The 11,058-nt window shown below is 36.5% G+C and overlaps 2 protein-coding genes and 1 long non-coding RNA gene across 7 annotated transcripts; all 3 read left to right on the forward strand.

Moving 5' to 3' along the window:
• The first annotated feature begins 934 nt into the window (after window positions 1-934).
• LOC106337683 lies at window positions 935-1,420 on the forward strand. The gene is made up of 2 exons (XR_001269099.1): window positions 935-1,079; window positions 1,266-1,420. It is a non-coding gene; the product is annotated as an uncharacterized LOC106337683 (long non-coding RNA).
• A 680-nt stretch (window positions 1,421-2,100) lies between these two features.
• On the forward strand, window positions 2,101-5,207 carry LOC106337682 (nuclear transcription factor Y subunit B-8-like). 4 transcript variants are annotated; one of them, XM_013776804.1, is made up of 8 exons: window positions 2,101-2,193; window positions 2,293-2,387; window positions 3,527-3,748; window positions 4,196-4,325; window positions 4,432-4,437; window positions 4,556-4,630; window positions 4,715-4,771; window positions 4,989-5,207. In XM_013776804.1, the coding sequence occupies exons 3-8, from the start codon at window positions 3,534-3,536 to the stop codon at window positions 5,025-5,027; spliced, it is 522 nt and encodes a 173-aa protein (XP_013632258.1). In that variant the 5' UTR covers window positions 2,101-2,193; window positions 2,293-2,387; window positions 3,527-3,533; the 3' UTR covers window positions 5,028-5,207. The 4 variants fall into 4 exon arrangements, with proteins under 4 accessions (XP_013632258.1, XP_013632261.1, XP_013632262.1 ...); XM_013776807.1 differs by having other exon boundaries at window positions 2,104-2,193; window positions 2,296-2,387; XM_013776808.1 differs by lacking the exons at window positions 2,101-2,193; window positions 2,293-2,387 and adding an exon at window positions 3,354-3,370.
• Window positions 5,208-5,831: 624 nt separating this feature from the next.
• On the forward strand, window positions 5,832-8,305 carry LOC106340003 (absent in melanoma 1 protein). Of its 2 annotated transcripts, none has more exons than XM_013778866.1 (7): window positions 5,832-5,972; window positions 6,129-6,248; window positions 6,320-6,583; window positions 6,822-6,859; window positions 6,938-7,006; window positions 7,132-7,704; window positions 7,789-8,305. In XM_013778866.1, the coding sequence occupies exons 1-7, from the start codon at window positions 5,864-5,866 to the stop codon at window positions 8,071-8,073; spliced, it is 1,458 nt and encodes a 485-aa protein (XP_013634320.1). In that variant the 5' UTR covers window positions 5,832-5,863; the 3' UTR covers window positions 8,074-8,305. The 2 variants fall into 2 exon arrangements, with proteins under 2 accessions (XP_013634320.1, XP_013634321.1); XM_013778867.1 differs by having other exon boundaries at window positions 6,320-6,541.
• The last annotated feature ends 2,753 nt before the right edge of the window (window positions 8,306-11,058 follow it).

The raw sequence follows: 11,058 nt of genomic DNA on the forward strand, positions 1-11,058 counted from the left end.
AGCTGCGTTGGAGCAAAAGATGGCGGATCAAGAGGCGGGATGGGAGGTAACGAGGAAGCAGAACGAGCAAATGATGGAGAAGATGAAGAGGATTTACCCGAACGAGCAGTTCCCGTAGTTTCTTTTTTTCTTTTTTCAAAAACCCTGAATGTTTTATTTTGGTATGTAAAAGTTTGAATATTATCATGTTTTCTATTTCAATTTTAATTTTATGTTTTCTATTTCAATTTTAATTTTATATTTTAATTTTATATTTTGATATGTAAAACTTTGAATATTATCACGTTTCCGACGACAACTTCCTCGGAATTTTCCGAGGGACATATCTCCTCGGAATATCCCGACGGATACACTTCCTCGGAATATTCCGACGGCAACGGTTTCTCGGAATATTCCGGCGGCTGAGGTTCGTCGGAATATTCCGATACCTCTTTTCTCTTGGAATGTTTCCGAGGACCGTTCCATCGGAAATATCCGAGGAGATGCCGAGGAACAGTCCTAGGAAATGTTTCTTCGAAATATCTTTGGAATCTTTAATTCTCGGTATTCCCTCGGAATTTTTCGAGGAAATTCCGAGGAAATTTTACTTTCCGACGAGAAATTTTCGACGACCATTCTCGTCGGTATGTCCTCGGAATACCGTTATTCCGATGACATTCCGACGATATTTGTCGTCGGAATCCTGGTGTTTTCTTGTAGTGTATGTTCTAAGACCATTTCTTTTTGAAAGTTTGAATCTTTTGCCATCTAACGTTACTTGTTTTGTTATATTTGTGTTTATAGTGGTTGAGAGTGTGAAAGCTACCAGTGGTATCAATTCTCCAGTCTTTGGTAAGGTGGTGGAAGTTAATGAGGTTCTGTTCGAGTCCCCTGGATTGGTGAGTACTCTTTTGAACCGCAATCAATACAACTGCATTGAGATTGACTAATTAAAATGGTTTGGGAGTCTTTTTTTGCTTGGTTACTTGTTTCATTTGTTACAAATGACTAAAAAAAAATGATTCCTTGGTGACATTCATTGCTTTGTGGTTTGATTCTGTGACGTTTTGTATGATATAATTGTCTTCTTGAATTCCTGGGTAATGTGTATTGGAAAGTGTTAGCTGATGTGAAAGACATAAACTTTTAGAATCTTGATTTACTGGTAAACTAATACAGATTATGGTTAATCTACAGATTGCTGATATGATTGTTCAACGTCATGAACTTATAAAATTCTTGATTGTGTAGTCTTTTATCTGAGATTGTTTTATTGGAATTAACAGGTGAACACGAGCCCGTATGAAGATGGATAGATCATAAAGGTGGAGCTGAGTGATGCAGGCGAGGTAGAGAAGCTGTGATGGATTCTAACAAGTACTCCAAGTTCTGCGAAGAAGAAGACACGGAGCACTGAGCTTTTCTTTCTTTTGGAAGTTTCCAGACGAAATCTTGATTTATTATGTACAATGGATGAATCAAGAAAATCCTGAAGAAAAAAAAATATTTAAGATCCCCTATGAAATTCCATTGGAGGAGAAAAAACTTATTTGCATTAACAAAGGTTCTTAGCTTCTTAAATCATTTTTTTAACTACTAATTTAATTATAAGAACTTTTAGGCCATCTTTAATGCAGTCCCTTAGGTAAGGTTCTTATGTAATTAAGATATAAAAAAAAAAAAAATTAGCAATTAAATTAAGAGAGGTTTCTTAATTAAGGTTGAGAAGAAACGTCTCTTACATCTCTCTCCGCTACTCATCTCCTCCTTCACGAATCCCATCCTCTCGATCTCTCCAAAATCCCATGGTTTCATCTTATCTTCTTTAAATCTTCTCATCTCTCTGTTTTCCCTTTATATCCTTCACGACACGGCTGAGGATCAGGGTTTGGGGCTTTTGCGTGTGAGTGATTGGAAGATGTATTTGATTATGAGGTTGGGGCTGGAGATGAAGGAAGGGTTGTCGTTGTGGTGGCTTTCGAGAGGGATGACAGAGAATTTGTCTCGGTGGAAGTGATGAGGACGACACTTGTTAGAGAGAACTTAGTGATGATGATCATGGAATGTTTTGAGACTGTGTGACTAAAGTCAACTACTTTGTTTTTTTAGGCGAAAGGGAAACTTGAGAAGTCAATGGTTGCGGATAATGATTCAGGTGAGAGCGTGGCAAGTGGAGTGCACACTAGTTCTGGAAGGTTTCTTTCCAAAAGACAGGTGAGAGCTTCTGTTCTGTAAAGGTTTCTAAATTTTGTTATCTCTTAATTTACATGGAGAATTCATTGAAAGGCTGAGTTTGTTATTTCTTTACAACAGAAGATGAGTTTTGCAGAGAGATAGAGGCTTCTCGCCAGGCTGCATCACCGCCATCTAATTGCTTTGAAAGGCTTTTGTGTTAAGAAAAACGAGAGGTGAACTATTATTACACTTGTGTTTCCTTTCTTTATCCTCTGCTCATCAAACCTGAGAGTTTCCAGGTTCCTTATCTACAAATATATGGCAAATGGGAGCTTGACAGATCATCTACATTGTATGCTCATGATTCCTAAATTTTCTTGCTATATTGTAGATTTGACTTCAGAATCTTTGATTTTTTATTTAAGAACCCTTAGTTGAGTTTTTGCATTGGAGCGCTAAAACTAATTGTTTCTTAACAAAATTTTTTAGCTTGAATTTATTATTTAAATATTCATTAAAAGATCCTAATGGATTTCATGGTTAATGATGCTTTTATGAAGTTCTAATGGATAGACTTGCTCTTACTCCGCTTCACAAACTGTCACACTTTTGACTTTTGAGCATCTACGAAGTCTAGGATAGCTTCTATTGCGAGTTGCACCTTGTGAATATGGCCATACTTGTAAAAGGTTGTGGTTTATTGGTCTATTGGGCTTAGTTCAGTTAGAGCTCGCTTTTAAATTTATGGGCTATTTCTTTTTTCGAGGGGTTTGTAACCACTAGCCAATTGTATTACTATTAATTTTTGGTTAGTCCTATGGGTTTAGTTCGGAACAATATCCATGCTATTTTTAAGACAACTAAACAAATTATGAAAATAATTTCTTAGTTATTTTTCATATTATTACATTCTTACATGGTACTAATAACACAATATCTTCTTTTTTTTTTTTTTTGTTGGCAACACTTTTTTTTGTCAACTTGTGTTGTTGTCATTCAACACAATATCTTTTAAAATAACAAAATCAGCCAAAGTAAGTAATACAAAGATTAAATAATGATTTTTCCCTACACGTGGCGTGACTGTATTTGGTAGAATATCAAACATGAGAGGAAAGAGAGAATTGATTTTTATTTAGTTTAAAAAAAAAGAGAGAAAAAAAACGAACGGTGGTGATAAAAAGTCAGAGCAATCATCTAATCTTCTTTCTCCAGCGTCCGATCTTCTCCCGATCTCCCTCCTCATCCCTCCAATCATCATTCACTCCCCTCCCGCTCCCGCCCTTTTTTCAATTTCATCTGTAACCAATCATCTCCCTTTCGATTTGCAATTTTCGTCGTCGTTAATCTAACTGTCATGTGTTATTGTCAGGGTTCACATGATGGCGGAGTCGCAGGCCAAGAGTCCCGGAGGAGGCGAGAGCCCGAGGTCGTCGTCGTCGTCGCACGTGCGCGAGCAAGACAGGTTTCTCCCGATTGCGAACGTAAGCCGTATAATGAAAAGAGGGCTCCCTGCTAATGGTAAGATCGCTAAAGACGCCAAGGAGATTCTCCAGGAGTGTGTCTCCGAGTTCATCAGCTTCGTCACCAGCGAGTAAAGCCTTTAAAACTTTATTATGCTCATTTAATTAAAGCTCCTTTTTTTTTTGGTTCTTACACTTAATTGCTTGTTTCTTTCATGTTAGGATTCAGTTTATGTTTTAAAGGTTTAAACTTTATGGTCGTTTAAGTCAACTTGTGTAGTTGTTTTGAGATTTTGGTGGGTTGATTTGATTGAAAGTAAAGCTCCTTTTCGTCCTAGATTTTTTTTTTTCCAGAATCATAGATTTTCTAAAAAAAATTGTATTGGTTTAGTACTTTAGTAGTTAATGTTTAAACAAACATTAATTAAAAATATTTGAATTGGTTAATACTATTGGTTTATATATATTGAAAAATGTATAGTAAAATAAATAATATATTTAATTGTCTAGAAAATCTTTTTTTTCGGGAAAGGAGTGAGTAGTTTTTATTGAGAAACGTTTGGTTTGATGGTGAGCAGAGCGAGTGATAAGTGCCAAAGAGAGAAACGGAAGACCATCAATGGAGATGATTTGCTTTGGGCTATGGCCACTTTAGGATTTGAAGAATACATCGAACCTCTCAAGTTGTACCTTACTAGATACAGAGAGGTATGTTCTGCTTTCCTTTCTCCATATTCAGACAGCTTGTATTCACTTACTTTAACTCTGTGTTTTCTCCTTGTCTACTACTACATGGACTTGGATAATTACACAGACGGAGGTCAGTGCTTCCTCTCTTCTGTTTTTCTTCTTTATTAATAATATACTTGTAAAGATGTTTATGGTTTTAAGACAATTATTGTTTCTGTGTGCTCATTGTGTTTTTTGATAACCGATAGGGTGACTCAAAGGGATCAGCAAGAGGCGGCGATGCGAATGCAAAGAGAGATGGCCAATCAAGCCAAAACGGCCAGGTACACATGTCTCCAAATCTCTTTCGCATTAGCTTCATTTGGGTTAGTCTGACATCTCAGAGTTCGTGTTTTACCATCTGGCAGTTCTCGCAGCTTGCTCACCAAGGCTCTTACCCACAAGGTCCTTATGGAAACTCTCAAGTAACCTTTCCTCTCCTTCTCTTTCGTACGCATAGCGAATATGTCTCAGCTACACACATTATAACAACACAAATCATATCATCAGCCAAGTGACTTCAAAGTTTAAGATTGATTATAACATCTTTGAACCTTGTGTGATGTTTTGTGATTAGGGCTATACAGAATCGTAAAGCATCACTTTTGCTAATTTTCTATATGCCTTTTGTGTATAATGTAGGCTCAGCATATGATGGTTCCAATGCCGGGCACAGACTAAGACTAAGGATGAGGGTAACTGTTACAACAATCATCTAAATTATTATGTTTTCTTTTTCCTTTTGATTTGTTCTTAAGAAGTCAAGAGATTCGTTTTTGTATTTGGTTTATTGGTTTTGTGGATTATAATATCATGCAAGCCTAATATTGATGCAACTTATTAGAGTTTCTGTTTGACGCCATATTAAAAATCTACAAAATTAATTATAGATTTTGTTCTTGAAGTTGGAAAAAAAAAACCTTCTACTCAAAAATATTCATATGATAATTTTTTTTTTCTTTTGTTACTCAAATGTGGTGAATACTAAATTGTAAAAGCAAGCAAGGTGCGCTACAAAGTACTAAATATTAATTCTGTAAAAGTTTACAAGAGACATAATTTCCATAAATAATTACGAAGAAAATCAAAGAAAGAAGTAGAAAAAATTTCCATAATCTGTTGAAGCTTTAAGTAGTAAAAACCGTAATTTTCTAAAATTGTTTTGTTAATTGGTAACATCCCAAAAAAGGATGATTATTGTTATTTCAGTTACAGTTGTTGCGGTGTCTTCATACATTTCCACCACTACACGATGCCAATAATCAACGGACTACGGTTATCTCAGAGACCCACTTCGGTTAAGCCGTAAACCAATCGTGCTCTCTAAACTAATAGTAATAAAAAAGAAAGAGGAAAGACAAACCAAACGCGCCACTATTATTACTTTCCGTTTTTAAAACTAATTACAGAAAAGTTAATTAATTAATCAATTAATAAGAAACCGCCGGTTTGCTTCGTTTCAAATTTCGTCTCCTTTCTTCATCATCGTTGTGAATCTCTCTCTCTCTCGAGCGATTATGGGAGAGATCAACGATGATGACTGGAGAAACGGCCTCGACATCTCCGGGCTTAGTCTGATGGACGAGGACGATAGCCTCCTCCTCCTCTTCCCCGATCCCACCTCAGGTGATTTGAGATTCCATCTTCTCTTTTTTTTTTACCCATATCTGCAAAAGATTGGGACTTTTTGATCTGGGTCGTGATTTCTCGATGTGGGTTTAGGGTTTTTGCTTATGATGATGATGATGATGATGATGATGATGATGATGATGATGTGTTTAGGTACTGATAAGGAAGACAGAGGAGGACTTGATTGGTTTGGGGAAGATGAATCGAGTGAGCTTCACAAGTATAACCTGAGAAAGAGTCTTGCTTGGGACAAAGCTTTTTTCACCAATGCAGGCAAGTTTTTTTTGTTTTTTTTTGTTTTTTTTTTAAAATGTGTTTTGATGAGAGATGTTGTTGAAACTTAGGTGTTCTGGAGCCTGATGAACTGTGTCATATGATTGAAAGCAATCATGTGGATGAGAAGAAAGTTTTGGCGGCTATTCAAGAGGATGTGAAGAGATCAACGGAGTCCATATCTACGTTGAAGAGTGACTGTACTGTGGAGACGAGTGAGGGTTGTGTTTTGTTTGAGGATGTAAGAGCGTCAATCCAAAGGTCTTCTGATGCTGCTGCTACACCTGACAAGAGTAAGGAACTGGGAGAAAGAGATGATGCAGTACATAGCCCAAGTAAGTTTTTTTAATTTACTATTGTTTGAGTTAACATGAACTAGCTTATGCATTTTGAACTAGACATATAAGGTTACAACATTGGTATCTTTCCTTGGTTATTTTCTCTTGTTTTGGTTATTGAACATAAGATCTTATTTCTAGTCTTTGTGGCTACTAATACTTGATTTTCGTTAGTTTTTTTTTATCATCTGTGAAACTCTAACCAACTTATACATTTCTCATTTGAAATTTGCAGCTCCAAGTACACTAGGCGACCCTGACTCTAACGAAAAGGTATGTGTCCCAATAACATCTTTAGGCTGTGATTTGATATTTCACTCCCTCCCTCATGAAACATATGTTGTTTTTTAGGTGAAACCCAATGCTATTCGTAAAAGGCCAAGTATTAGGGCACAAGGACTAGGGAAGGTGACAAAGCAGGTATACTGACGAGTGACGACTCTCTCTATATGTTCTTGTTATGTTAAAGCACAAACCGAATGTCTTGTCTTCTATAAAGATAACTTTTTTGGCCTCTTTGTTGGTTTATGATACATTTTCTACAGGCTCTTGCTGGAAAAGAGCACAATACATCATCCATTTCTAGGCCATCCACTGGACTCAGCAGAAGTGTAAGAGCTTCGGTAGATGTCAACAAAACCAAACAAGGTGAATCGCCTGTGTCTCCCAGAGTTACAATCTCAAGGAGGGTTAGACCCATTGTATCAAAACCTGGACCGCCTTCCAAATCTGCTTTAAGGTCCTCCAAGAATGAATTGACATCTTCCTGCTCTTCACTTGAGAGCTGTATCAGTGCTTCCTCAAGCGCTCCTAAAAAATCTCCGCTAGAGTCGGCAAACCAGAAGAAATCTCAGAGTTCAAGAACAGCTTTCCATTCTATGGCGAACGGTTCCACATCCAGAGCTGCGTCTAGAGTTTCACCCCTCTCAGCTAGTAGCACATTCAAGTCCAGGCTTCCATGTAATGCATCTTTTCTTAGTGCTTCTGTCGACTGGTCTTTTAACTCGCCGAGAGCTTCTACACCTAATAAAATGGCTAAAGGTAAGAATCAACATGGTTCCATGACGAAACCAACAGGACTCCGTGTGCCATCACCAAAACTAGGCTACTTTGATGGAGTAAGTTCCCAAAATTTGCAAAGCATATCTTTTGCATAAGCACGCGGCTCCTTGACTTGTTTTGTTTATTGATGCTGCTAACAGGGGTGGAGCAGCGTTGCAAGAACACCCACAGGATCCTGTACTGGTGGCTCAGCAAAACATGGAGCTCGTTGTCTGAATGAACCAACAGCTTCAAGTAGGACCAAGTCTCGTCTTGTACAAGAATCCACAAATTCTAAAACAAAGGCCAGGCCTGTTTCAAGGAGCTCCAGGCTGATTGTGCCAGCTTCTGCGTCTTCACCAAAGGTTACCAGCAAAACTTATTCAAAGGTCAGTGCAGAGGAACGACTCAACGGCGATGCGGTGGAAGATAATCTAGCACAGTGATGAAAGCCAAGTCACCTGCAACCTTATTATATTATCATCTAAGGCTGGCTATTAGGTTAAAGACCAGATCGACAAGTGCAGTGTCATGTGTATAGTATAGCTTTGATTTGCACTTGCTGTCTCTGGTTCATAAACATAGCTTTATTATAATTATTATGTTGTTGTTTTCTAAGTATGTTTTTGAACCGGAAACAACAAAGTTCAGCTTTCATAAAAGTTGATCAGAGTTTCAGATTAGTCTACTGAAATGAAGCAAAAACAGTTTGGTCTTGCTTCAGTTATCACTCTTGACTTTTCTTGAGTAACACACCAAACTTCTTTAGCATACTCACATTCTTCTTCTTCTTCTTCGGTGAAGAAGACAAATCATCATCAGTTTCATCTGTATCAGCTCCATCAGATCATATTCTAGCTTCTTGAGTTCGTCAGTAACCTCAGGCTCTCTTTGGTTCAAGCTGTTTCCAAGTTTACTTCTTTTCTGCTTCTTTGATTTTCAAGTTTAGTATCTCATTTTCAACCGCCAGTATCCTCAGCTTAGCTCGTTCATTGCAAAGCCTCTCATTTCACCTTTGGTTTTCTTCACTTCCCTTTTTGGTATAATCTTTGAAGTACAAAGCTTAAGCAAAGTATACAGGAAAGAAAAACACAGCCCTAACAAACTAAACCAATACATTAGCTCAAAGAGACTCCATTTGAAACTAACTACCATCTACCACCAAACCAAAGGCAACAAGACAAAAATAAAAACAAAATATTGTTCACAGTCAACCTAGTCACAAAGATACAGTACAAAAATTGTCCACAGACAATAAAAATAGCTTGTTGAATGTAGGGATGTTAACATGGGTAGTTACCCCTGGGTTTACCCAAACCCACTAATAATGGGTTGGGTTCTTACCCATCTAAGATTAATTGGGTCAACCATGGGTATTAATTTTAAAACTCATATTTATGTTGGGTAAATACAAAAGGGTAATGGTGTACCGATGGTTTTCAATTATATATATAGATTTTCACCATTTTAATTAAATTATATAAAATTTGCAAAAAACGTTTTTTTTATCAGAACCAAAAAATGAATTTTTCCGTCAAAACCGTAAAATAAATTTTCTCAGAGAAACCAAAAACGAGTTTTTCTGCCGAAACCACAAAACCGAGTTTTCCCGCCAAAACCATAAAACAAAGTTTTCCGCCAAAACCGCAAAATCTAGTTTTCCCGCCAAAACCGCAAAACTGCATTTTTCCCGCAAAAACCGTATAATCGAGTTTTTCCGCTAAACTCGCAAAATCGAGTTTTCCGACTGCAAACCGCAAAACCGAGTTTTCCCGCCAAAACCGCAAAACCGAGTTTTCCTGCCAAAATCGAAAAACCGAGTTTTTCCGCCAAAACCGAAAAATCGAGTTTTCCTGCCAAAACCGAAAAAATCAAGTTTTCCCGACAAAACCGAAAAATCGAGTTTTCCCGTCAAAATAAAAGACAGTTTTCCTGCCGAAACCGAAAAATCGAGTTTTCCCGCCGAAACCGAAAAACCGAGTTTTCCCGCCGAAACCGAAAAACCGAGTTTTCCCGCCACAAACGAAAAATCGAGTTTTCCCGCCAAAACTGAAAAACCGAGTTTTCCTGCCAAAACCGCAAAACCGAGCTTTCCCGCCAAAAACGAAAAAACAGAGTTTTCCCACCAAAACCGTAAAACCGAATTTTCCCGCCAAAACCGCAAAACCGAGCTTTCCCGCCAAAAACGAAAAACCGACTTTTCCTACCAAAACCGAAAAACCGAGTTTTCCCGCCAAAACCGCAAAACCGAGTTTTCCGTCAAAATCAAAATCGAGTTTTCCCACAAACCGCAAAAATCGAGTTTTCCAACCAAAACAGACAAAAAAAAAAATTACCGATCAAAAATCGCAAAAAGAAATTTTTTTGCTAAAACCACAAAGCAACTTAACAAGTTTTCTCGTTAAAACCATAAATGAGTTTTCTTGTCAAAACGATGTTTACTGCTAAAACCACAAAATGAGTTTTCTGGTTAAAATTGCAAAATAATTTTTTTTCCGAAAAAACGAGTTTTTCCGCCAAAATCGTAAACGAGTTTTTGCGATAAAACAAGTTTCTATAAAATTGCAAAATCTTGTTTTTATATTAAAGTTCACATTTATGATATTTATATTTTACATGATCTTCATAGTAAATAAGATAATACTTTGGGTATCCACGGGTAAACCAATACCACGTTGGGTTATTTTTTTGGTTTGGATTTCAATCTTGATATTTCTGGGTTTTTGCAGGTTGGGTATAAACTGGGCTGGGTTATTTGTGGATTGGGCTGGGCTGGGTTATTTTACCCTACGTCAACTTGAATGTAAACAAATATTAACACATTTGTTAATAATGCTTTTAACTAATGTTTACCATAGACTTTAATTGTAGAAAATTTATTTTTTTATAGAGCTGTAACTACTATATATTTATTTTACTATATACTAGATTTTTTAACTGCGCTACGCGCGGATAAGATATTATATGTATTTCTCAATTCTAAAAAAATAATGTATAATATTGTATTACATTATTTAAGGAATATAAAATAAGATTACATAACATAAATATGTTTTTTAAATTTTCTTTGTGTAAATCATTATGTTGTTTGATTTTCGTACTTGATTCACATATTTGCATAGATATTTGTGATAGATGAATAACTATATTTTCATTATCATTAAATAATATATATTTATTATATAATATAAGAAAAATGAAATTATTTACTTTTAAACAAACTTGTCTCAAGTTGGGGACTCGGTTATAGACATATCATATTCGAAGGAGACATTTTTACAGTTATCAATGTTCTTAACAGTCAAGAAACAAATCTGAATATCAAAACAATATCTCATACGATCTCTTTGTGGAATAACTACTCTGAAGAAATTGAATTTAGGTATAAAAAAAGACTGGAAATAGATGTGCAGATATGTTATCTAAGTCAG

Source organism: Brassica oleracea, chromosome C4 (genome assembly GCF_000695525.1).
Source record: "Brassica oleracea var. oleracea cultivar TO1000 chromosome C4, BOL, whole genome shotgun sequence".
Lineage (NCBI taxonomy): Eukaryota > Viridiplantae > Streptophyta > Magnoliopsida > Brassicales > Brassicaceae > Brassica > Brassica oleracea.

What these genes read in the sequence shown, in the direction of transcription:
- LOC106337682 (XM_013776804.1), top strand. Translation starts at nt 3,534, where the DNA reads ATGATGGCGGAGTCGCAGGCCAAGAGTCCCGGAGGAGGCGAGAGCCCG. An exon ending in ATCAGCTTCGTCACCAGCGA is followed by an intron (nt 3,749 to 4,195) that starts GTAAAGCCTTTA and finishes GATGGTGAGCAG; the next exon opens with AGCGAGTGATAAGTGCCAAA. An exon ending in AATCAAGCCAAAACGGCCAG is followed by an intron (nt 4,631 to 4,714) that starts GTACACATGTCT and finishes ACCATCTGGCAG; the next exon opens with TTCTCGCAGCTTGCTCACCA.
- LOC106340003 (XM_013778866.1), top strand. Translation starts at nt 5,864, where the DNA reads ATGGGAGAGATCAACGATGATGACTGGAGAAACGGCCTCGACATCTCC. An exon ending in CTTCCCCGATCCCACCTCAG is followed by an intron (nt 5,973 to 6,128) that starts GTGATTTGAGAT and finishes TGATGTGTTTAG; the next exon opens with GTACTGATAAGGAAGACAGA. An exon ending in AGCTTTTTTCACCAATGCAG is followed by an intron (nt 6,249 to 6,319) that starts GCAAGTTTTTTT and finishes GTTGAAACTTAG; the next exon opens with GTGTTCTGGAGCCTGATGAA.